Here is a 22238-nt window from a genome sequence, read left to right on the forward strand (position 1 = left end):
TGACTGATCATTATTTGATCACTGTGTTCAAATATTTCTCTTTACCCTAACTGAAATGCTCTGAAAATGAATATACAATATAAAGCCAAACTCTTCACTACAATAAAAATGAGGGAGAACTGCTTGCTTTTTCATTTCCAGTAGCACGCTGTTTAATTTTTTTACTCCATAACTGTGCAACATATCATTTCATATCATTTGCCTAATCTCTTGAAGTAGCCTCTGATATTATTTCTTTGTAGAGTCTATAAGCATAATGTGTTATGAATGATATAATTTTAAAAGTCCCCTGAGCTCAAAGAGAAAGAACCATGTCCAATTTAAATTTAAATGTGAGTAATTTTATTCAGCCCAATAGCAAAAACGCAACAGAAATTCAGTTATGAGATGGCATTAAATAAAAATGCTTATGCTGTCTTCAACTCATTGAGGTCAAATATCAAAGTTAAGATAATCAACAGTTCATTGTTCCTGCTCAAATAACTACATGCTAATTAGCATTTAATCACTAGTTTATGAAAAATGGTAATCACCAAATGGCCCAAAATACTAGCTTATTAATACATAAAACTGAAAATAACAGTATTCATTACAATACTTAAATGCATGAATACAAGGGTTGCAGGTCATGTTTTGTCCAGGAGGTCAAATGATTTCCACTGGGTGCTAACTCAATGTTTTGAGTTTGGGGTGGCCTCCAAAGCAAGAACACAGGGTATGTGAGAGTACTGATACATGGCTTCCATCTCCGGACCCACCAAGGATCTATCTTATATAATGCAGGAAACTAATTCATCTGTAACACCTAAAGTCCAGATTCTAGAAAATAAATATTCACTTTGTAGATTTTTCTATGGCTTTAGTTTCTACTCCAATATCATAGTCCATTTCTTGGACTGTTAAATAGAACAGAAAAAAACAGAAAAGGAGATTTTTTAATCAAATAATTATATCCAAAACATAAAAACTCTTCAAATCAATAAGCTGCGCATGCGCGCGCGAATGAAGCGCAGAATACTAAGAGGTGGATTATAGAGGGTTATACAAATGGCCAACCAGCATAAGAAAAAATGTTTAAAAGGAGGGAGACATAGGGAAGGGAAACTGTCATTCTTTTAGCTTTTTAAAAACTTAGCTGTTATTTTTAAGGAAGATACACTTTTGAGTTAAATTTAAACGAGTATATATTTGGTGTATTATATTTAATAAGTGTATTGAATTTGCCTACTAACACAGTTCCTCCTTCCTCACAATATTTGAAGATGAACTATTTAAAACATTCAAACAAGAATTAAAACTAACCCCCTAAAGAAAAATGCCCGACGGTCATTAGACATGTACATAACAGACATAGAGCTACAGGGTGGTATTAAAACAGACACAGATGAAATCAATCTAGGACATTAACACAAGAATCCACAAATACAGTAGTGTTTTAAAATTTGGTAACCCATGTAGCTTACCTTTTGCTTTCTAATTTTTCAAGTTCTTCACGCTGTTGCCGCTCAAATTCAAGTCTAAATAAAATCAAATGAAAATGAGTCACTTTTCTACAAAGCTTTCCTCTCTCTTAATCTTTGTATAGTTGCACATTACAAATAACATCGGTTATTTGAGTCTGATTTTTCATAACTATGAATTAGCAAGTTTAAAATGAATACGTTGCTTTATGACTACGATTAGAAATTAGACATTCTTTTTGGGGTGCTTGAATTCATACTAAATAAAAACATTTTACTGAAAGGAAAACAAACAAAACACCACTGTACTGAAAAAGCATAGTGAAAGGAGAGTTCTACATGATAAGCATGTCTACTCCATGCAGTTTAGTGAGCAATGAATATATAAAAATGGAGAATCTCTACCTTAGACAGATGGGTCCTTTTACAGGGAAAAGACTGCCAGGGAGGTAGAGAGAGAAAGTACAGATATCAATTAAGTAAAGAATTAAGGAAAATATTAGGAGAAAAGCAGTAAGGTACAAAAAAGCCAAGAGCCAAGCACAAATCGATGTCTTTTTATAAATATCACATTTCCCAATAATTTCTTGAAGCAAAACCTCCAACACTCCAAAGTGTTAGCTGTTTGCACACTTCCCATGATAATTATGGCACTAATAATAGCTGAGTATCAATAATAATTGCAAGCAACAGTCAAATTCGTATTTTCTACTTTGCAAATAGTTATGCTGCAGGAAGTTTGTCAAAATCCTCCTTAACTAGTAGTCATGAGGCTACATAGATCAGAAGCATATTTACCACAATGGAAGCTGAGCCATTGGGAATTTTGAAAAATAACTCACTAAAATATTGATAACAAAAGTTGATTTTTTTCTCAAACACCAGATTTAATTACTGAAAGATTTCACTATTTCTCATAAACAGCATGAACTGTAATTCACACATTTTCCTGTTGTGGTAGATGGCACATACATCTAAAAAGTCGAACTATGGAAAAATTCACCATGAATTATTTTCCTTGGATAATGTGCAAGTCCAAATTGAACACATCTACCTTTACAATGAGCTAACAAATATTTCAAATAAATCTGTTACCAATTTAATTTGGTATAATATCGACAGTAAGATGACTAATGGACTTTGTAAGCAGAAATGAGTGTTGGCTTAGTGATTCACATCCCTAAGCTTACTTTATCTTCCTTGCAAATCCTTAAGGTAGTGAATAGTAGTATCTCCAGTTCACAGATTAGGAACCAAAGCTTGGATATATGAATGAACTTGTTCAAGGTCGTAAAGATAAGATGTGATGGAGCCATAGCAGCCTGCTTCCAAAATATCCTCAATTAATTCATTTTTAAAAGCAATACTCAAATTTGTGATATACAATAAAAATATTAAATCCTTCATTGAAGTATCCTTTAGGGTTGTATTTATCCTTCTATCAAATGAAAGTAATTTGTAGATTATAGGCATTGCCATCCATGAGAAATCAATAATACACACACCCAAACACACATAGTTTTTGCCAGTTCCTGAGCCCAACACGTAAGTAATTAGACAAAGTAGGTGTAGGGTTCCATTAAAGTCAATATACAATTGTTCTCTTTTATATAACAATAAACAACCCTTGGGATTTTTTCCTAGTAGATATTTTTAGGCTTTGGTACAGTTAAGTCCTTCTAGAGATATTTATACAGTCAAAAAGAATTCCTGGATATACTTACCTGGCAGGGGAGATACCATGATCAAGAGTTCTTGGATAAAACACTTTCAAACTCATGAGAATTTCCCTAATGGAACTGTACTTATTCTCTAGTTTTATTTTTTGTGAACAATAGCTCAACGTGACTATCCATAGACACTGCTCTGACAATGACACAGTGCGTGGTCATAAGCCAAGTGCTACTCCGAAAGTTGGGAGACCCACGTTCGAATGAAAACTTATCACCAGAGGACTGTTTACAATGTGCAGGCGCTGGGCTGGGCAGTCAGCATGCAATGCCCTCACTTTGTTCTCCCAACCCCAGCAGGTTGACAGGTTTCTCATTCTCATTTTATAAAACAGGAAACTGAGGTTCAGCGCAGGTAAGTATCAGAAGGAGAACTTGAATGCAAATCTGATTCTAAAGTCTATACTGCCAACAAATACAATTGTTGCTAAAAGAGCTGCAAGGTCTCAGGAGGTCATAAAATGTGAGTTTTAATATCTTCAATTCCCTAAAATGACATTCTGAGCATACTTTTTTTAATGAGCACAATGTCAAGCACTATGCTAGGTACAGGAGATACAGCAGTCTATAAGGAACATGTGGGCCCTGTGCCCACAGGGCTCCTAGTCTGTGACAGTCAAATAAACACAAGTGTGCCATGAGTCAGGCCTGAGGAGGGACACCGTTATGCAGAGAAGGGCACTAACCTCAGAATCAGTTAGTGTGTAGAATGAAGGCAAGCTACGTGAGAAAACCTGGATCTAAGCTGCACCATTCTTCCTTGTGCATCATATAGAAACTCAAGAGAAGCTCAAAATAACCAAATCTTGGCTTGCTATGGGGGAAGTGGCAAGACAGGAAGGTCAATAGGATACCAGAAGTCAGACAGTGAAGAGCCCTGAAGTTACATTTAGAATTTTGAATGTGACCTTAAAGATGATGGTAGAAAAGTGTCTTTGAATAGGGTTGTTTAAAACGCATAGATCCTGTGTTCTGTAGAGAACAGGTGGGAGGGGGACAATATGAGAACCCATGAAACAAATTAGGAGGCTGTTGTGCTCATATAAATAAGAGATGATGGAGGCAGGATCTCCGATAATTAAGATAAATAAATGAAGATACTGTCTGATTTTCAGGAGGTTGAATTGAAAGAACTGGATAACTGGTTGCATTTTGGGGGGTTTCTGAGGAGAAAGGAGGAGTGAAAGCTCTTCCCTCAGGTCTTTGGCCAGGTTACATACAAGGTGGGAAGGCAGAACACAGAAAATCTGAGCTAAGAGGTCAGCAAGTCTGACCTTTTCCAAATTCTAGTGGTTGTGACACTATGTAATGAATTACTTAACCTTAGATGCTTATTTCTTATGGAAATTAAAGAAAATCACAAGCCTTATCTCAAAGGATTGTAGCCAGGACCAAATGAGATAACACATGCCAAATATCTATAGAGCATCTGCACATATTAGGTCCAAAACAATTGCCTCTCCTTGTTATGATCCACTAAGATAAGGAGGAGCACTGTGGATGGAGCCAGTTGGGGAACGGGGAAAAGCAGCGGCGGTAGCTGTACTAGTGCTAGCACTCACGGTGGTGAAGGTGAGGGGAGCAGTTAACATCCACTGAAGATTCAGTCTATACCTGGTTCTGAAAACTATGCATTTAACTCTCCCAATGTACCTGTGTGATGTATTTCCCATATTACCTATGAGAAATGGCCATATTGCTAGAAAATGGCAGAATCAATATTGATTATATAACTCATAATTTTTTCATTATATTTTATTATGTTATTACAGCTGTCCAAATTTTCCCCCTTTGCCCCTCTCCCAGCAAGCCCCACATTCTCAGGCAATCCCCACACCATTGTTCATGTCCATGGGCCATGCATATAAGTTCTTCGGCTACTCCATTTTTTATACTATACTTTACATCCCATGTCTATACTGTCACTACCTATTTGTACTTCTTAATCCCCTCACCTCTTCACCAATTCCCCCACACCCCCTCTCATTTGTAACTATCAAAACACTCTCCATATCTATCATTCTGTCTCTGTTCTTTTTGTTTGCTTTGTTTGTTTAGATTCAATTGTTGATAAATATATATTTATTGCCATTTTATTGTTCATAGTTTTGATCTTCTTTTTCTTAAAAAAGTTTCTTTAACATTTCATATAATAATGGTTTGGTGATGATGAACTCCTTTCATTTTTCCTTACTTGGGAAGCTCTTTATCTGCCCTTCCATTCTAAATGATATCTTCGCTGGATAGAGCAATCTTGGCTGTAGGTCCTCACTCTTCATGACTTTGAATATTTCTTAACAATCCCTTCTAGCCTGCAAAATTCCTTTTGAAAAATCAGCTGAGAGTCTTATGGGAACTCCCCTTTAGGTAACTAACTGTTTTTCTCTTGCTGCTCTTAAGATCCTCTCTTTATCTTTAAACTTTGGCATTTTAATTATTGTGTGTCTTGGCATGGGCCTCTTTAAATCCATTTGTTTGGGATTCTCTGTGCTTTCTGTACGTGAATGTCTATTTCCTTCACCAAATTAGGAAAGTTTTCTTTCATTGTTTTTTCAAATACATTTCCAATTTCTTGCTCTTTCTCTTCTCTTTCTGGAATACCAATGATGTGAACACTTGAAGTTGTCTCAGGGGTTGATTACACTATCCTTGTTTTTTTGGATTCCTTTTCCTTCTTGTTGTTCTGATTGGTTGTTTTTTGCTTCTTTATGTTCCAAATCTTTTATTTGATTCTCAGCTTCATCCACTCTATCATTGTTTCCCTGTAAACTGAACTACCCTTCTTAGTGTACCGTTCATTTCTGACTGGATCTTTTTTATGCTGCTGAGGTCCTCACTAAGTTCCCTGAGCATCCTTATAACCAGTGTTTTGAATACTGCATCTGACAGATTGCTTATCTCCATTTCTTTTAACTCTATTTCTGGAGTTTTAATCTGTTCTTTCATTTGGGTCATGCTTCTTTGACTTCTCATTTTGGCAGCATCTTTGTGTTAGTTTCTATATATTAGGTAGATGTTCTATGACTCCCTGTCTTGATAGTGTGGCCTAATGTAGTAGATATCCTGTAGGGTCCAGTGGCACAGCACCCTAAAACCCAAGCTGGGTATCCGAGGTATGCCCTTTGTGTGGGCTAGGTACATCCTCCTCCTTTAGTTGAGCCTTGGCTGCTGTTGGCAGATCATTGCAAGGGATTTACCCAGGCTTGTCAGCTGCAAGGACTGGCTATGACCACTTATCACCAACCTCTGCCTTCTGTGGAGGATCAGCTGTGCAGGGGCAGCGGTGCTCCAACATGGTCTGTAGCTGTCCACTGAGTGTACAGGCTCTGGGGTTTTCTGGGTAGTGCAAGCCAAGGTCAGCCCCCACCTGTGTTTTGCACAGGGACGCCCTGCCTGAGCTACAAAGCAATCTGAGATGGTTGATACTTGTGCTGGTCTTGTGCTGGAGATTCCCAGGCAAAGCCAATGTGTGAATGTAGTCTGGTTGCCACTAGTTCCACACCTAGGACCACTTAGCAAGAGGTATGGTGGTTGGGGGCTCACTGAGGCCAGCTGTTGCTTGTTTGAGAAGTTTTAGGAAGTTGTGAAGCATGAAGCAAGAGCAGCCATTCATATGGAAAAGTCACTGTTAACAGCTTGAGTGGGCCTGAAAGTTGGATGGGACAGAGTGCCAGGGGCTCTCCAGGGTAGGGCAACAGTGTTAGCCAGGTTGATGGAGTTTTAGATATGGCACCCTCCTGCTGGCTCAGTTAGAGCCTATAATACTAATCTCTTCTTTATCCTGACTTTAAGAAGGTAACTTCAATTTTACACATGTTGTAGCTAATGATTCCAGAAGGCCATCTGAACTGAGATGTCTAAGAGGCAGGGGATACAAAGATCTGGCTGTCAGGCCCTTCATCAAAGATGGAGGTGAACTTGGGATTCACCAGCATCTAGACAGAAACTGAAACCACAAGAGTAGATGATGTTACCCAGGACATATGTATATAATGAGAATAAAAGAGCTTAGAGCAAAGTCTCGATGTCCACAGACCCTGCAGTGACTGGCAGAGAAAAAGAGGCCTTCCAATGAGGCAGGAGTAAGCAGCTGAAGACAGAGAGAAGACCAAGTAAGGGGAGACATAAGTAAGCAGAGGAAAGGGATGTTTCAAGAAATAAGTAAATGGTAGCATGAAATGCTTCAGGAATATCAGTTAGGATAGAGCCCAAGGAGAATTCATTGAACTTAACAACACGGAGATGACCAGTGACCTTGGAGTAACCTTTGTGGGTTGGGGCCAGACTGCAGTGGGCTGAGGAGTAAATGGGAGGAAAGTAGAGACTGATTATGTAGATACGGTAGAGAGCTTTCCTGGTAATTTTAGTTATAAAGGGGAGGTGGTAGTTTTAGGAGGATGGATGCTCATTTTACTAACTGATAGGTATATATTTATTAATAAATCTTAATATATAAAAGCCAAAAGAAAGAGGGAATAAAAAAATTGGGGAGAGGCTGTAGATACCTCAAGGGACGCTGATAGGCATGAGAAGAAATAATGGACCAATGGCTTAAAGCAAGGGCTCTGGAATTAGCTTAGCCCAGCTCACATGCTGGCTCCTCTGTGACTGTGGAACAAGTTCTCAACCTCTCTTGGCCTCAGTTTTCTCATCTGAAAATAGACTCAAAATGACCCTAGTCCCTACAGGGTAGAGGATCTGATGATCCTCTGAGAATCCGCCAATGAGAAATCAGCAGTTAATAAATATTAGCTATGAATCCTATAGGGTCCATAATACAAGTAGAGGCAGGTAGCCTGAGAAAGGCAAAAGCACAGTTCAGCCATTGGAACAGGAAGGAAGAAGCAAAGGATGAATTTAAAGTAGACATGGGATTTAATGGTGGTGTTCTCTTTGGACTTCTGTATTCTCTCTGCAGTCAGAAGCAAGGTCCTCTGCTAAGAGTAAGGAGGAAGAGTGGTGGACTTAGAGGCATAAAGAGCATGGAGATTATTTGTAAAAGGTGAAGAGGCCAGTGGGCAAGAAAACTGACAAGGACAATAAGCGAAAAAAGGGTGACGGGTGGTCAAACTTAGAGACCATCAGTTCACAGAGGCACCAGTCTCTGTGTTGATGCGTTTTTCTCTTATAGCGTTAAGTTGAGATGCCCAGATGCACGTGTGTAGTTTCGGGCCAGAAAGACAGTTCAGTGGTTACAGCTGGAACTCTTGCAAGAAGGAAAAAAAACAAAAACAAAAACAAAACCAAAGGTCCATCCAGGCATTTAGGAAAAAGATGGCTCAACCGTTAGAGATGAGGACTTGATTAAAAAGGTAAGCAAGTAGGAACAAGACAAGGCTTATAAGCAAAGGTAAGAAATCAAAGGTGTTCCCAGGATGAATTACACACAGAGTCACTCAAGATAAAGTTAGGATTTAGAAAGATGGTAAAGCTTTGAAGGAAGTGCCTGGAAGGCAAGTAGATGACAACAGTAAGGAGAAGCAAAGCATGGGAGAGGCTGATTGCCAGAAATGAATGGATCAGGAGTGCTCAGCGGGTCAGAGAAAGGGCGGTGGAAGAGCAGCCTGGGGAAGACCCAGGAGTCTCTGGGCTGATGAGCTCACTGGCTCCTCCTCGGGAGATTTCATTTTAGAACATGTGACTGGGATGGGGAAGGGAATAGTATTTGGATCAGTGGTGGCTGTCAACCTCAGATGCATGAGACCACAGCCCTCCTAAACAGTAGCGTCTATTGAAATGTAAAGTTCTGAGTCAAGAAATCATAACTATGTTGTACCACTGAAAGTAATATAAAATTGTATGTCAACTGCAATTGAAAATTTTTTTAAATTATTAAAAAAAGATATCAGAGATTCCCATTTTAGTTCTTAATGAAGAAATATGACTTCATTTCTGTGACCTGTTTCTAAATAGGAAAAATGTTTGATTGCTATGTCCTTGATAAATATGACTCCCATTTCCTCAAAAATAGAGTAAAAAATAAATAAAAAACAAAAACGATAAAGATGCCAGTCTTAACATAAAACAAAGTCCCAAAGAGTCTGAGGAGAATGTTGCAATCAAAAAGGAAAAATATTTAAAATATGAGCTGATATGAGCTATTGCTGGTACTGTATAACTTCTGTAAAATATTATGTATTTATTAATCATACTTTAAAATGCCCCTCTTTCCATTATCAATGATAATTATTTCAAATAGCAAATCTCAATTGATTGTAAAATATTAATGTGTGTTAATATCAAGGAAACATATCAACTGTAATTGTATTTTAATGTAGCTTCATTTTCAATAAGTGTCATTCACTATCTTACTTTACTGGAATTAACTTGGCCCCAAATGCTAATTTCCTAAATGTCATAGTTAAAAGAAAAACCACAAAAGGTTATAGTTTTTGCAGCTGTTTTTCGCATTTTAAAATGACATTTGGAACTAAATATGTTGTGTTGGTCCAACAAAAAAAAAGTATAGCATACAACTGATTTTTAGAGGAAGTGGGGGTTTTTTTGCATTAAAAGGTATCTAGAATGTTTAGGTATAACTGCACATCCTTCAATTTACATTACTGTTATCACTGGAAATGAAAAAGCAAAGGGGTGGGAATTTCTCAGTTTGCCCCACTGTACTCAAAGTGAGGCTATAATTAACAACAACAACCAAACAATGTAAATAAACTGAGAGCATAAATATCCAAGTCCCTGTGTAACAACAACAACCAAACAATGTAAATAAACTGAGAGCATAAATATCCGAGTCCTTGTGTTGTCCCAATGGTGATTAGAGTTATAACTCTGATGTCATTCCACTTTCTAAACAGAAGACAATGGCTCCTCAAGTCCAGCCGACACCTGAGCTGGCAGCTGTAAGGGGGCTGGGCAGGAAGGTAATGGAAGCTGAGCTCCAGACCACAACATGGCTGGAAAGGAGCTCCTACCCAGCAATGGAGGTGAGCTAAAGGTCAAGCAGCCCCTCACATGGATATTTACAGTGCCATACAGTGCCAGTATAGGAACAGGTAAGGATGAAATTCTGGTCATTGGATAGTCCTGGATTTTTCCTATGTGACTCAGGTTATAATCAAATACAGGAATGACTTTATGGGTATGCGATCCATGAAGTTGCACAGGGCCCTGTATTCACTTGATGCTCTACTGCTGTCATTTTGAAATTCTTAATACATGAACAAGAGGCCCCACATTTCATTATGCATTGAGCCCTGCTAATTAGGTAGCTGGTCTGATTGATTTTATCAGTTTTTAAAGAACTCCCAGCCTCTTTCTTGAAATGCTGGGTGGACACTTCAGTCCCGATCCTGGTATGGGATAAATGGAAAGGAGCTAGAAAAAACTAGACATCAGTGTAAGATGGTTCGCCTTCCTCTCATCCTTCATGAGGGATTAGGTTTTAACCACAATGGATTCTGTAATAGTTTAGACCAGAATGACTGACCTTGTCACCACCCTACCACCCTCAGAAACTTCTAGTCAGTCTCAAGTCACCTTATGAATGAGTAAAGCCCAAGGAACCTTAAAAACTAAAGAGAGAGTTTGAATTTGGAGGCTGGAGTTTGCTCAGGTCCTCTCTGACCTTGAGAACCTTGGCATTTTAATTGTCCTTTAAAGGCTGAGCAGAAAGTAGTTACTACCCCAAGGTAGGCCCAGGAAAGCATGAAAGGAAGAAGTGTCTGTTCAATTCATGGAAAGGCCTTGCAGTCTTTTTCCTATGTTCATCAGCTCCCATGTAAACTTTCATTAAAAAGCTAAGAATTGCTAGGGGCTTTGCAGAGGCAGCTGGAAGTGCTACCCCACTCACTGCCTGTGGCTCTCCTTCCCTGCAACCCCCAAAATCATGGTGTAACACATCAGGTTATCCTATAGTAGAGTGAGTTACAAGAAAATGCAATTCAAGGTGTGTATATCAAGATGGGGTCTCACAACACAATTTAATCTAGGAGGTTGTGAAATTAAACCCTGTCTAGGTAAACGTGAGTTTATAACATAAATATCTCTAGTACCCTGGGAATGGTTTCCTAATAAACTTTCAAATCCCTGGTCTGAAAGTACTCACTGAAGACTTTCCAGGAGCCAGCCTTAAGCCTTTTGTACTGTAAATGAAAGTGCTCAAACAAACAAAAACCATTTTCTAAAAAATAGTAAAATTTGATACCAAAGTATTTTATTAGAGTTTCTCTTCAGACTTCTTCTCATAACAGTAGTATAACTTGCTCTAGTAAAGACAGCCAGGACCACATACTAAACCCAGGAGATGGAGACATACCTGATCAAGCCATAGTGTCACAGGCAGAACTACATGGAGACTCAAGAGATCATACACTGAACTCAGCACACATCCCTACACTCTGCTCCTCCCTCCCTTAACTTTACAGGACAGGAGACGGAGGCCCAAAGAGTTTTAGAGAGAAGCCCAAGATGATTTCCTCTTCAGAGGAGCCAAGAGTAAAGCCCGCCTCCCCCTGTTCATCCTCCGTCCTTACTCCAACTCTGAATTTCATCTTACCTCCTCAACCAAACCACGGCAACTTTTACTCCAGAAACAAGTTCCCAAAAGTTAAAGATAATTCATCATCCCAAATTGTACCTGTCCCTGTTGGACAAACAAGAACAGCGCAGCACAGGCAATTTTCCGCCCACCTCATTCAGCCATACATGCCACACAGCCAACAAGACCTCCATCAAGCACCTACTGTGTATCAGACTCTGAGGGGAATACCGATGGACAAAGTACCTTTCAATCTTCTGAGTGAAGTAAGTGAAATCAAATACACATGTATATCAGTCACACAGAATGTGATGAGTCCACCATGAAACTTCCATTTTCAACAGAAGATGGGGTGGAGGGCTTGTTTATAGCTGCAGAAGGAGAGGAGGCCTCCCAGAGGAGCTACTGTCCAAGCTGGGCCTGGACAGATGGACAGAATAACAACGGGCAGGGTGGGATAAGTAGGGGGTAATCTAGTGGAAAAAACAGGAAGAGGAAGACAAGATACAAGCAAAGGAAGCAGTAGGGAGCCTTGTTTGGCTATTGCTTCGAATAAGTAAAGGAAAATAGTTAAGAAATAGAACCCAGAAGTTAAACTAGACAGAATGTCAAAGGGGCATGTTTCTGGGTAGCTTTGCCTTTCACTGCCCTGTGCAGTCCTCTACACAAAGGCATTGAGCACAAGGCTCAGGAACCAATGAATGGTTCATGCATACACTAATTATTCTGCTCAAAAGATCACCAATGTGCCAGGTACCATCCTAGGCATTCTGGGTACAGCAAAAGAAACCTCCTGTCGTCATAAACCTTCCATTCTACTGAGGGGAACAGGTAACTAACAATTAATGTGTTTTGTGATAAGTGCTATGAAAGAGAATGAATCCAGGAAAGAGAGTGGAGAGAGAAAGGGGCATTCAGGAAAGACATTCATGAAGGAAGAAGGTGACCATGAGGATGTATTTGGTGCGAACGTGAGGGAGAAGCCAGACCCATGACCAGGAGATGATGTATATGGCATGCTGGGAACACAGCAAGGCCAGCATGGCAAGAGCAGATGGAACTAGGGGAGAGTGATGGTGTGGGGGCAAATCTGACCCAAGAGGGAGCCAGTGCCAAGGCCACCTGGAACCCTACAGGTGACAGAATGTAGACAGAGTCTCGTCCACCAGGGCTCCTTAAGGACAGTGACCTGCCTTACTTGACTATATATACTGAGGGCCATTTGCAAGACACACAGTAGATGTTCAGCCAATGACTGTTATGGACAGTGCTCTGAAGTCAGTGACATGATGCTCAGAGCCAGACCCAATGACACAGTCACAGAATACTTGAAGGAGGAGGAGATGGTGTCAATCAATGCAGTACTTTCTTTGCCTTAAGAAATAACAACTTTTGGTGTTTCCCACCATCTCAAGATGAAAGTAATTAACTGCTGCAAATGTAGAAAAAACAGGTAAGTCCCTCACCATGAATGCCCCATCTTGGTATACAGCCTTTAGCCTTCACAGCCATAAACATACACACACCGATAATCTACAACAGAATCTACAACAGAATCTATTTTGTAAACCAGATCATTAACTGTTATTCTACAACATAGCATGATATTATGCAAGTCTATACTATAGATGCACCATGATTTATGTAAGCAATCTCATACTGTTGGAATGTACATGGTAGATGATTCTGACAGAATAGTTTGGTGGAATCTATACTGGGTAGCCCAAGGAGAAGTTACTTTAAAAAAAAAAAAAAGCTATGCATACTTGTAGGCAGAGAGAACACAGAGACTCAGAAAAGGAAAGTTTTAAGTTGTGAAAAAGACTTAAAATGCACCACACAATTCCTCTGCCTTGATGATACATCATAGAAGGGAAGAGCCTTGCGAGTGTGCTTCACATATTTGTACTCCTTTGATACGGCATGATTAAAGACAAAATGCTGACATGCCTAACCAGCAATGCTTGAAATGTGCGCATAAGTACGGGACTTAGGCTGAGTGGAGGTCTGGGGAGCGCCTTTCGTACTTCCCTGGGCCCACCTGCCCAATCCCAGCTCTCCAATGTTATGTCTTTTCTATTCTATATCTTCCAGCCTTTCTTTCCCCTATTGCTCTCTCTGACATCTCTCTCTTTATTCCTCTTCTTGTTGTTTGAATGTAAGCAGGAACTCCAGACAAATGAAGAATTCAGGGAGGTGTGGATTTAGGTTAGAAATAACCAAGTGGTAAAGATTTTTATAAGTGGATTAATTGCATTATAATCAATGATTTATGTGAAAAAAGGAAATATTCCCAAAAAGTATTTAATGATCAATCAAGAGTTACATTATGATATAAGCACAGAAATAAGGCACATTCAGTGACATGGGGAAAAGTTCACAATAAAATGTTAAAAGAAAAAGCAGAATATAGAACTGTACATCTAATGTAATCTCAACTTTATTTTTTTAAATAGTCTTTATAATGCATAATTACAATATCTTATGTACAATTAAATATGTATACTGTAAAATATAAGTAAATATTACAAATATAAATCAATAATTATTTCTTGGTGGAAGAACTATGACTACTTGTGATTACTTTATTCATTCCTGAATGTTTTCCTTTTTTTAATAAGCATTTAAATTTACAATGAGGCAAACTACTTGTTTCAACAATTGTTCTCTATCTACTGTGATTATAGCAACCATTTCACTTCCTTTTCACTTTCACGAATCTCTGGTCCATTTCCATTTATTTTCAACAATGATGATGATTAACTTTTAGAAGATCATGAGACATGGGGGTTGTTAATGGTGACAAAACAGCTGATGTCACTGACATAGGACATAGCTATTCAAGGTTAGAATTACAGTCTGTGATAAAAGAAGTGTTGTAAGTACCTCATTAGGGTACATCAATTCACACACACACACACACACACACACACACTCACTCACTCAACAATTATTTTTCACACCATCTACTTAGAAATGGGGATACAGTATTAAGAAAATTGGATGCTTCCTGGCTGGCGTGGCTCAGTCGACTGAGTGCTGGCCTGGCAAACCGAAAGGCTGCCGGTTCAATTCCTAGTCAGGGCACATGACTGGGTTGCAGGCCAGGTCCCCAGCTGGGAAGGTGTGAGAGGCAACTGACTGATGTAGCTCTTGCACATCAATGTTTCTCTCCCTCTCTTTCTCCCTCCCTTCCCCTCTCTCTAAAAATAAATAATAAAAATAAATAAAATCTTTAAAAAAAAATCAGACCTTTTCATTTCACCATGAAATATACAGACCTAGATTTGACAAAGAGTTACACCAAAAGACGCAATTACCAACTACTTAAAGTGTTACCAAGGAAAAGTAGAAGATGATATGAATGCATAGCCAAGGAAGTGAAATTTGGATTGGGGTTAGTAGGGCCTCTGTAAGGAAGTAAGATTTGAACTGAGATTTTTAGAGACTATGAAGGATTCAGCCATGTGATGTACTGGTACACACATGGCCAAGTGTTCCAGGGGAAGGAAGCAGTATGTTCAAAGGCCTGAAAGCGAGGATGGAGAGGTACAACTGGAACCCTTGACTGAATCAGCGACAAGGTCTAATCAAATGAGTTAAAGTACAGAGGGCTTGTGGCATGTCATCAAGTTAATACAGTATGTTACTTGAAAGGAAAATTGCGCTGTCATGTAGGACTCAAAGGAAAGCTACTAACTAACTACCTTGCCCATAACTACCATTCATCATTTCACTAGAAAAAGTCTCATTTCCTCACCTGACCTTTACAATTCACCTTGAGACTATGCAATTATAAAATGAGTAGAGCACAATGGAAATCTAAAGTGACAGAATAAAGACAAATTATTCTTTGAATTCTACAGTTCATCTTTCTGTCTACTTTGAAAACAAAACACAGGGAGCTCATCATTTAAAATGGGTCACAGTGAAATAATAGGCAAGGACAAAAAAGGAAAACGGTCATGTCAGTAATTAACACTAATCTCTGATAATGGAAGGAAGAAACCCACATCTTTCAGTTGCTTTTATCACAAGTTCCCTATGACGGTGTCTCTTAACAAGCTATTTAAGGCGCTCTACAGCACCTGTAAAGTTAGTAAATGGTTCATAAAAAGGCAAGACAACTGAGACAAAAAAGCTGAAGAAGAAATCAGCCTTGCACCAAAGCAAACTTTTAAAAAATAGTAAGGTCCAATAAAATAAACCAGCAGTGATAAACACAGTAAATAACCATTAACTAAAACATAGGCTAACTACCAAATCACCAGAAACATAAATATTGCCAGTTTTATATATTAAACTTTCATGTTCGAGGTCACCGAGAAAAAATAAAAAGAATAAAACAATTTATAAAGTAGCAAAAGTGAGAGAGAAGAAGAGAGAAAGCGAACCTAACAGGCACTGCGTTCACAGGCAACGGGATCCCTCCTCCCAGGACATGCAGTCAAGACTATGACCTCGCCCAAAAGCGCAAAATCTCACAAAGAGTATCGCCAGCTTGACCAGATTCTGTTTCTGAAACCCCTTCTACATCAGTATGAATTAAGAGGGTCAACTGAATACACTTAGATCACATTTATTAGATGTCTATTAAGTTCCAGGTATGAAGCTGGGCACTGAGTAATCAACAAATTAGATTCTGTGCCTGTTTTCTGGAAGTTTACAGTCATCTATAGTGAAGCTAAGACTCCATATAACAAAGAATGTAACCCTGTTATTGATGTTCTTTTACTTTCTCCCTAACGTGATGTATTTATTCTCTCAGTTGAAGCAAGGGAGACAGGGAGGGGGAAAGAAATAGGGAGGGAGAGGATAAGGAAGAAATAGAGAAGGGGTGGGAGACAGGAAGGAAAATAAAACTTTCTTTTTCCATATATTTGTTGACCATTGTGATTTGCACCTCAGTTCCTTCCAGCTTTATATTCTGAAATTCCATCCCTACCTTTAATCTGAAAGGACCGGAAAGGCTGAAGCTACCGGCATGCGGAATTCTAGTATGGCATGTAGCTCAGCACAGGAAAAACAAGCTGTTTTAATGAAACCGGTAGTGATCAGGATGCTCAGGACGCGGTTCTAGAAAAAGCCACTGGTAACAGCATTCCCTCCTCTCTAGTTCCTGTGAACAGAGCTTAGCGCTGCAACAGGAGGGTGTGCTTCTAGTGACACTGTCTATACTTCAAGAGGATTTGTGTCCAGTTTGCAAGCAGATGGAAAGTCCCATATATTATCAATGGGAAATGGTGGTGATATGTACAGCCTTTCTACAGAACAATTTATAAAAATGTTATCAAGACAGCCTTAAAACTATATATACCCTCTAGCCTAGAAATTCCATTTCTACTTTATTTTCCTCCTCTGAGGAAGTAATCATGGATAAACAAAGATATAGCTATATATATTCACCCCAATTGCTTGTGATAGCTCAAAACTAGATAACACAATGCCTGGCAACAGAAGTTAAATAAGGCAAGAATATTCATATAATGGACTATCACATGGACATTAAAATGATGTAGGAAAATATATAAGAAAGAAAAAGATCTCTATGTGTGGAAAACTCTTACAAGTCCAGTTTGAACCTATCTTTATGAAAGAACACATACAAACACACACACGAGGTCTGTCCACAAAAAGTCCAGCTATTGCTAATACAACAAGAACGGTTTGTGCGACATCCATGTAACCTGGCAGCCAAGGAGAGTGGAATGGAATGCCCATGCATGAGCAATGATGACTTCACTGTACTAGTCAATAGGGGCAGTAGACGCTGTTGAGTGACCATGTGTACTATGTGGCTGGTACATTCAAAATGACTGAGCGAGTAGAGCAACAAATCTGCATCAAATTTTGCATTAAGTTTGAACATTTCTTCTCGGAAACTATTAAAAAAACTCAGTAGGTCACAGCTATGGAAACTGATGACTGGTAGCTTTATCACAACAATGTGCTCACTCATGCAACAGTCTCATGCAGAGTTTTTTTGTGAAATATTGAAGCACCCAGGTGACTCAGCCCCACTACAGCCCAGATCTTGGAGCCCTGCAACTTCTGGCTTTTCCCAAAACTAAAATCACCTTTGAAAGGGAGAAGATTTCAGATCATTGATGAGACTCAGAAAAATATGACAGGGTAGCTGATGGAGACTGGGAGAACTGTGTGAGGTCCCAAGGTGCCTACTTTGAAGGGGACTGAGGCATCATTGTCCTATGTACAATGTTTCTTGACTCTTGTATCTTCTTCAATAAATGTCTCTATTCTTCATATTCTATAGCTGGATACCTTCTGGACATGAGTGTGTGTGCATACACGTGTGTGTATATGTGTACATACAGAGTGGGGCAAAAGTAGGTACAAAATAACACAGTAATTAATAAACAACAGTGAACTCTGTTTCATGTATCCACAACAACTGTAAACCTACTTTTGTCCTACCCAGTGTGTGTCTGCATGTGCATACAGAAAAAGACTAAGAGAAATGCAATAGACAGAGGTATGGACTAGAATATACATATTTTAACTCTGCAGTAATTTCTTCTTTTTTGTGATTTCTAAATTTTTCCATAATGAACACATTAAATTAAAAAGTTAGGTTAAATGTATCCCTCATTTGTCTTCATTCCCTGAGGGCTGATGACTTCAGACCATCTTCAGAGTTAAGGGGCGTTCTATAACTACTGAGGTCTGTGCTGGCCAACCAAACCACATCTCAGACGATCACACCACAAAGGCTACTTTGATGGCTTAGCAAGTACAGGTCTAATATTTTCACTTTTGGGATGACTTTGGTACAACTGGATTTGAAACCTGGGTGTTTCTCCTGTTCAGAACTTACTTAGTCAGATATATCCATTTAAATGAGCTCGTCATGGCTTAGTGTTTAAAACGAAAATAGTGCACAAGTGAAAATTCCTTCCTTTATTTTTAAGACTGAAATGAACTTGGATTGTAGATAATTTTGCTTAGAGCACTTTCAAGAAGCTGTGAAATCTTCCACATCCTGCCAAATTAGCTGCCTGTTTGCAGTCTCAGAGCAAGAGAGAGGAGGCCCAAGTGGTGGGCCTGGTTTCTTCTCAAAGACACTCAGCCATTTGAGGAGGAATGTTTCCCCTGCAGCAAAATTATTTTCTGGCAAAGACCCTGGCTGGGCTCTTCTCCAAAGTGAAGTTAACTCTCAAAGGAAGTCACCAGGCTGCTTTGCCTCATCCAAAATTTTCTGGCACCAAGTACCACACATGTGTGTATACAAATCCCAATTTCCAGGGAGCTTGAGATGTGGGCCAGGAGTGAGTTCCAAAACTATGTTAGAAACGAAATACCCAAATTTATGTGCCCAGATGGGCTGATAAAATGTTCTTGGGTAGCAAGGACTTCCCTTTTAAAAACTGCAACGCCGACTATAATTCAGAGCATGCTTTCTCTCTCTCTCTCTCTTTATTGCTCTTCGGAGATTTAGTAGATTGCCTGCTAAACAAAGACAAAAACTGGTTGCTTTGAAGATGAGTTGGGTCTTACTGGATATATCATTTTGTAAAGTAGACATAATTCTTCTTTTTTAGATAGAGGGGAAAGGAGGGAGAGAAACATCAATGTGTAGTTGCCTCTCACGCACTTCCCACTGGGAACCTGACCCACAACCTAGGCATGTGACCTTACTGGGAATCAAACTGACAACCCCTTGGTTCGCAGGCCAGTGCTCAATCCACTGAGCCACAACAGCCGGGGTTAAAGTGACATAATTCTTTAAGAGAGCTTTGCTCTAAGAGGAACTGAGTACAGTAAACTCTAGTCTACTGCAAAAACATACTTGGGTTTATATGATACCAAAGAAACGAAAGATAAACTTTTAAATTCTCAATAGTTAAGAAAGCCACAAAACATGTATAAACTACATCTGTGTGAGTGAGAAACTCAAAAAAGATACAGAGTAGCCAACCTGTAGATTCTAAAAAGTACACAGGACCCCTGTGAAGCATAAGTCACGTGCATACCTATGAGCTGACATCCCGTGTTCTGAGGGCACATCTGCTGTCCATTCCCACTCAATGCGCCCAGTGCATGCAAGCCTCTGAGACTCAAAGATAGGAAGGAATGGTTCCAGCCCACAAGAAGCCTGCCAGGAAAGCAGGCATATGCATCAGTTAAATGAATTTGGAAAAGGCTATAGTAAGGGTATGCACAAAATGCTGTCCCGAGAATAAAGACAAAGCCTTTAGCTCAAACTAGAGATGCATATGACACTTCCTGAGGAGACAATTCCTGTACTTAACTTAAAGATAAAGAGGATAGGCCCAGGGAACATGAATGGGAAGGTTTTATAGATAGTATTGTAAGACTGATTTTATACATAGCCTTGACCTGGAGAGAGGTGTGAACAATCTGTTTTGTCCATATAAACCAAATCATAAAGTTCAAGATGGAAAGTGACAGGAGATACTGCTGGAGAACAAAGTCATGGATGACTGATTTCGGGTGTGAAAGTCATCCCTTCGATACTGAGGGGCCAAACCAGATGCTGGGAAGAGAAGGGGTCACCATGAAGCTAAGGAAGTGTGATGAGCTCCACCCTCTAGCTCAAAGCTAGGCTAGGATTTCAGGGGCAGGTCCAGGAGTGTTTTCTGGTCATCTCACAGAAGTAGTCAGGAATCACTTTCAGGGCCGTAACAGTCATCCTGACGACTCTGGGACATTAGCTACTCTTTAGGAATTGACCACACTGGCTATTTATGGCTGAGTAGTATTCCATTATGTAGAAGTATATATACGCACTTACAATAGCCAAGATATGGAAACAACCAAACATATCACATCTTTATCCACTCATCTGTTGAAGGACACTTAGAGTGTGTCCATATCTTGTCTATTGCAGGTAATACTGCAATGAACATGGGAGTGTATATTATCTTTTTGAATTAGTGTTTTTGTTTTCTTCAGATAAATATCCAGAAGTGGAATTACTAGATCATATGGTAGTTCCATTTTTAATTTTTTGCAGAAACTCCATACTGTTTTCTACCGTGGCTGCACCAGTCTGCATTCCCACTCTTTTCTCCACCTCCTCACAGCACTTGGGATTTCTTGTCCTTTTGCTGACAGGCATTCCAGTAGGTGTGAGGTGACATCTCACTGGGTTTTGACTTGTATTTTCCTGCTGATTAGTAATATTGAGAATCTTTTCATGTGTGTATTGGCCATCTGTATGCCTTTTTTAGAAAAATGTCTATTCAGACCCTCTGACAATTTTTTATTTGAATTTTTTTTATATTGACTTTGAGTTCTTTATAAATTTTGGATATTAACCCCCATTTCTGATCAATTATTTGCAAATATTTTCTCCCATTCCACAGGTTGCCTTTTCATTTTGTTGACAATTTCCTTTGCTATGCAGCATACTGGCCATTTAAAGAAAAACAATCTTGCGTGTTCTTCTACAGTAATACATAGCAAAGTTCTCAGAGTGAAAAGGACCTACAGATTTGCATTGAGGGGAGGGGAATGGGGACAGCAACAAGGAGAGAGCTGGGAGGAGAAGAGTCTCTGTGGAGAGCCGATGTGAAGAGAAAAAAATTCCCAAGGGATAGAGTGGGCAGCAATTTTCTATTAAAAGACAGAAATGCAGGCTGGTGCTCAGGAACCCAGGTCAAGAAAGGAAAGGAGCTGTTGAAATTCAAGAAGAATTCCAGCATCTTTAAAGAGAAGTGATCATAAGGGTTTCACTTTTTTAAAAAAAGAAAGGTGCTGCTACCATTTATTAAACACGTACTTTGCATTATGCAATAATTAAGAAGGTTAAAAGCCAGCTGCCTGATAGAGAAGAGTACTAAAAGCAACAGAAGAGAGCTCTGAAACAAGTCTGAGTAGGAGGTGCCTCATTTATTGTTTTTTAATTCCTGCTTGTTGAAACTGGTCCTACAGAGGTGACATGGCAAGTATGGGGTAAGGGACACCACACCCTGCACTTTTCACCAGGGCCAGCCACGTGCTGATTACAGGATGGATGGCTAGTGGGGGCTCTGTCAGAGGACTGACTACAATGAGACACAGCTTTCTCTACTTTAAAGACACTCCAGTGTAACTTGAGTTTGGCCCGTGCTAAGACAATGCTCCATGTACTAGAACCAGAGGCACAGAAACATGGAACAGATTGACAGAGACCAGAGAAGTGGGATGGGGGGATAATGGTGGAAAGAAGGAGAAGGGACTAGTCAGAGAACATGTATGAATGACCCATGGACATGGACAACAGGGTGGGGACTGACTGTGGGAGTTGGGGGTAGGATGGGCAGAAGAGGGCAAAGGGGGAAACACTGGGACAACTGTAACAGAATAACAATGCTACTAGAATGCTGATTTCTGACAGGCTTTACAAATGTCTTCTCTGTGAACTAAATCTTGCTCCGAGGTGACTCAGCCCCCACCTGTCCCACTGGAGCCCCACCACAGGGCTGGACAAAGATGGGCCCTCAAGCCACAGTGAATGGATGAGGAAACCGTGAACTTGTGAACATCTATTTGATTCAATGGGAATCACCTTTATCCTGTGCTTTTGAC

The 22238-nt window shown here is 39.6% G+C and overlaps 1 protein-coding gene across 5 annotated transcripts in view; it reads right to left on the reverse strand.

The window, feature by feature from the left end:
* KIF16B (kinesin family member 16B) overlaps window positions 1-22238 on the reverse strand; it is a 301193-nt gene that overhangs the window by 96316 nt on the left and 182639 nt on the right. For 3 of the 5 annotated variants that reach the window (XM_054574080.1, XM_054574078.1, XM_054574082.1), the window contains exons 18-19: window positions 1866-1898; window positions 1464-1517 (exon numbers count right to left, since the gene is read on the reverse strand). In XM_054574080.1, coding sequence (XP_054430055.1) covers window positions 1464-1517; window positions 1866-1898 — 87 coding nt within the window. The remainder of the gene's footprint in view (window positions 1-1463; window positions 1518-1865; window positions 1899-22238) is intronic. The other 2 variants (XM_054574081.1, XM_054574079.1) reach the window with 1 other exon arrangement.

The sequence above is a fragment of the Pteronotus mesoamericanus genome, unplaced genomic scaffold (assembly GCF_021234165.1).
Source record: "Pteronotus mesoamericanus isolate MK-2021 breed Mesoamerican mustached bat unplaced genomic scaffold, CSHL_Meso_final contig_25, whole genome shotgun sequence".
Taxonomy (NCBI): Eukaryota; Metazoa; Chordata; class Mammalia; order Chiroptera; family Mormoopidae; genus Pteronotus; species Pteronotus mesoamericanus.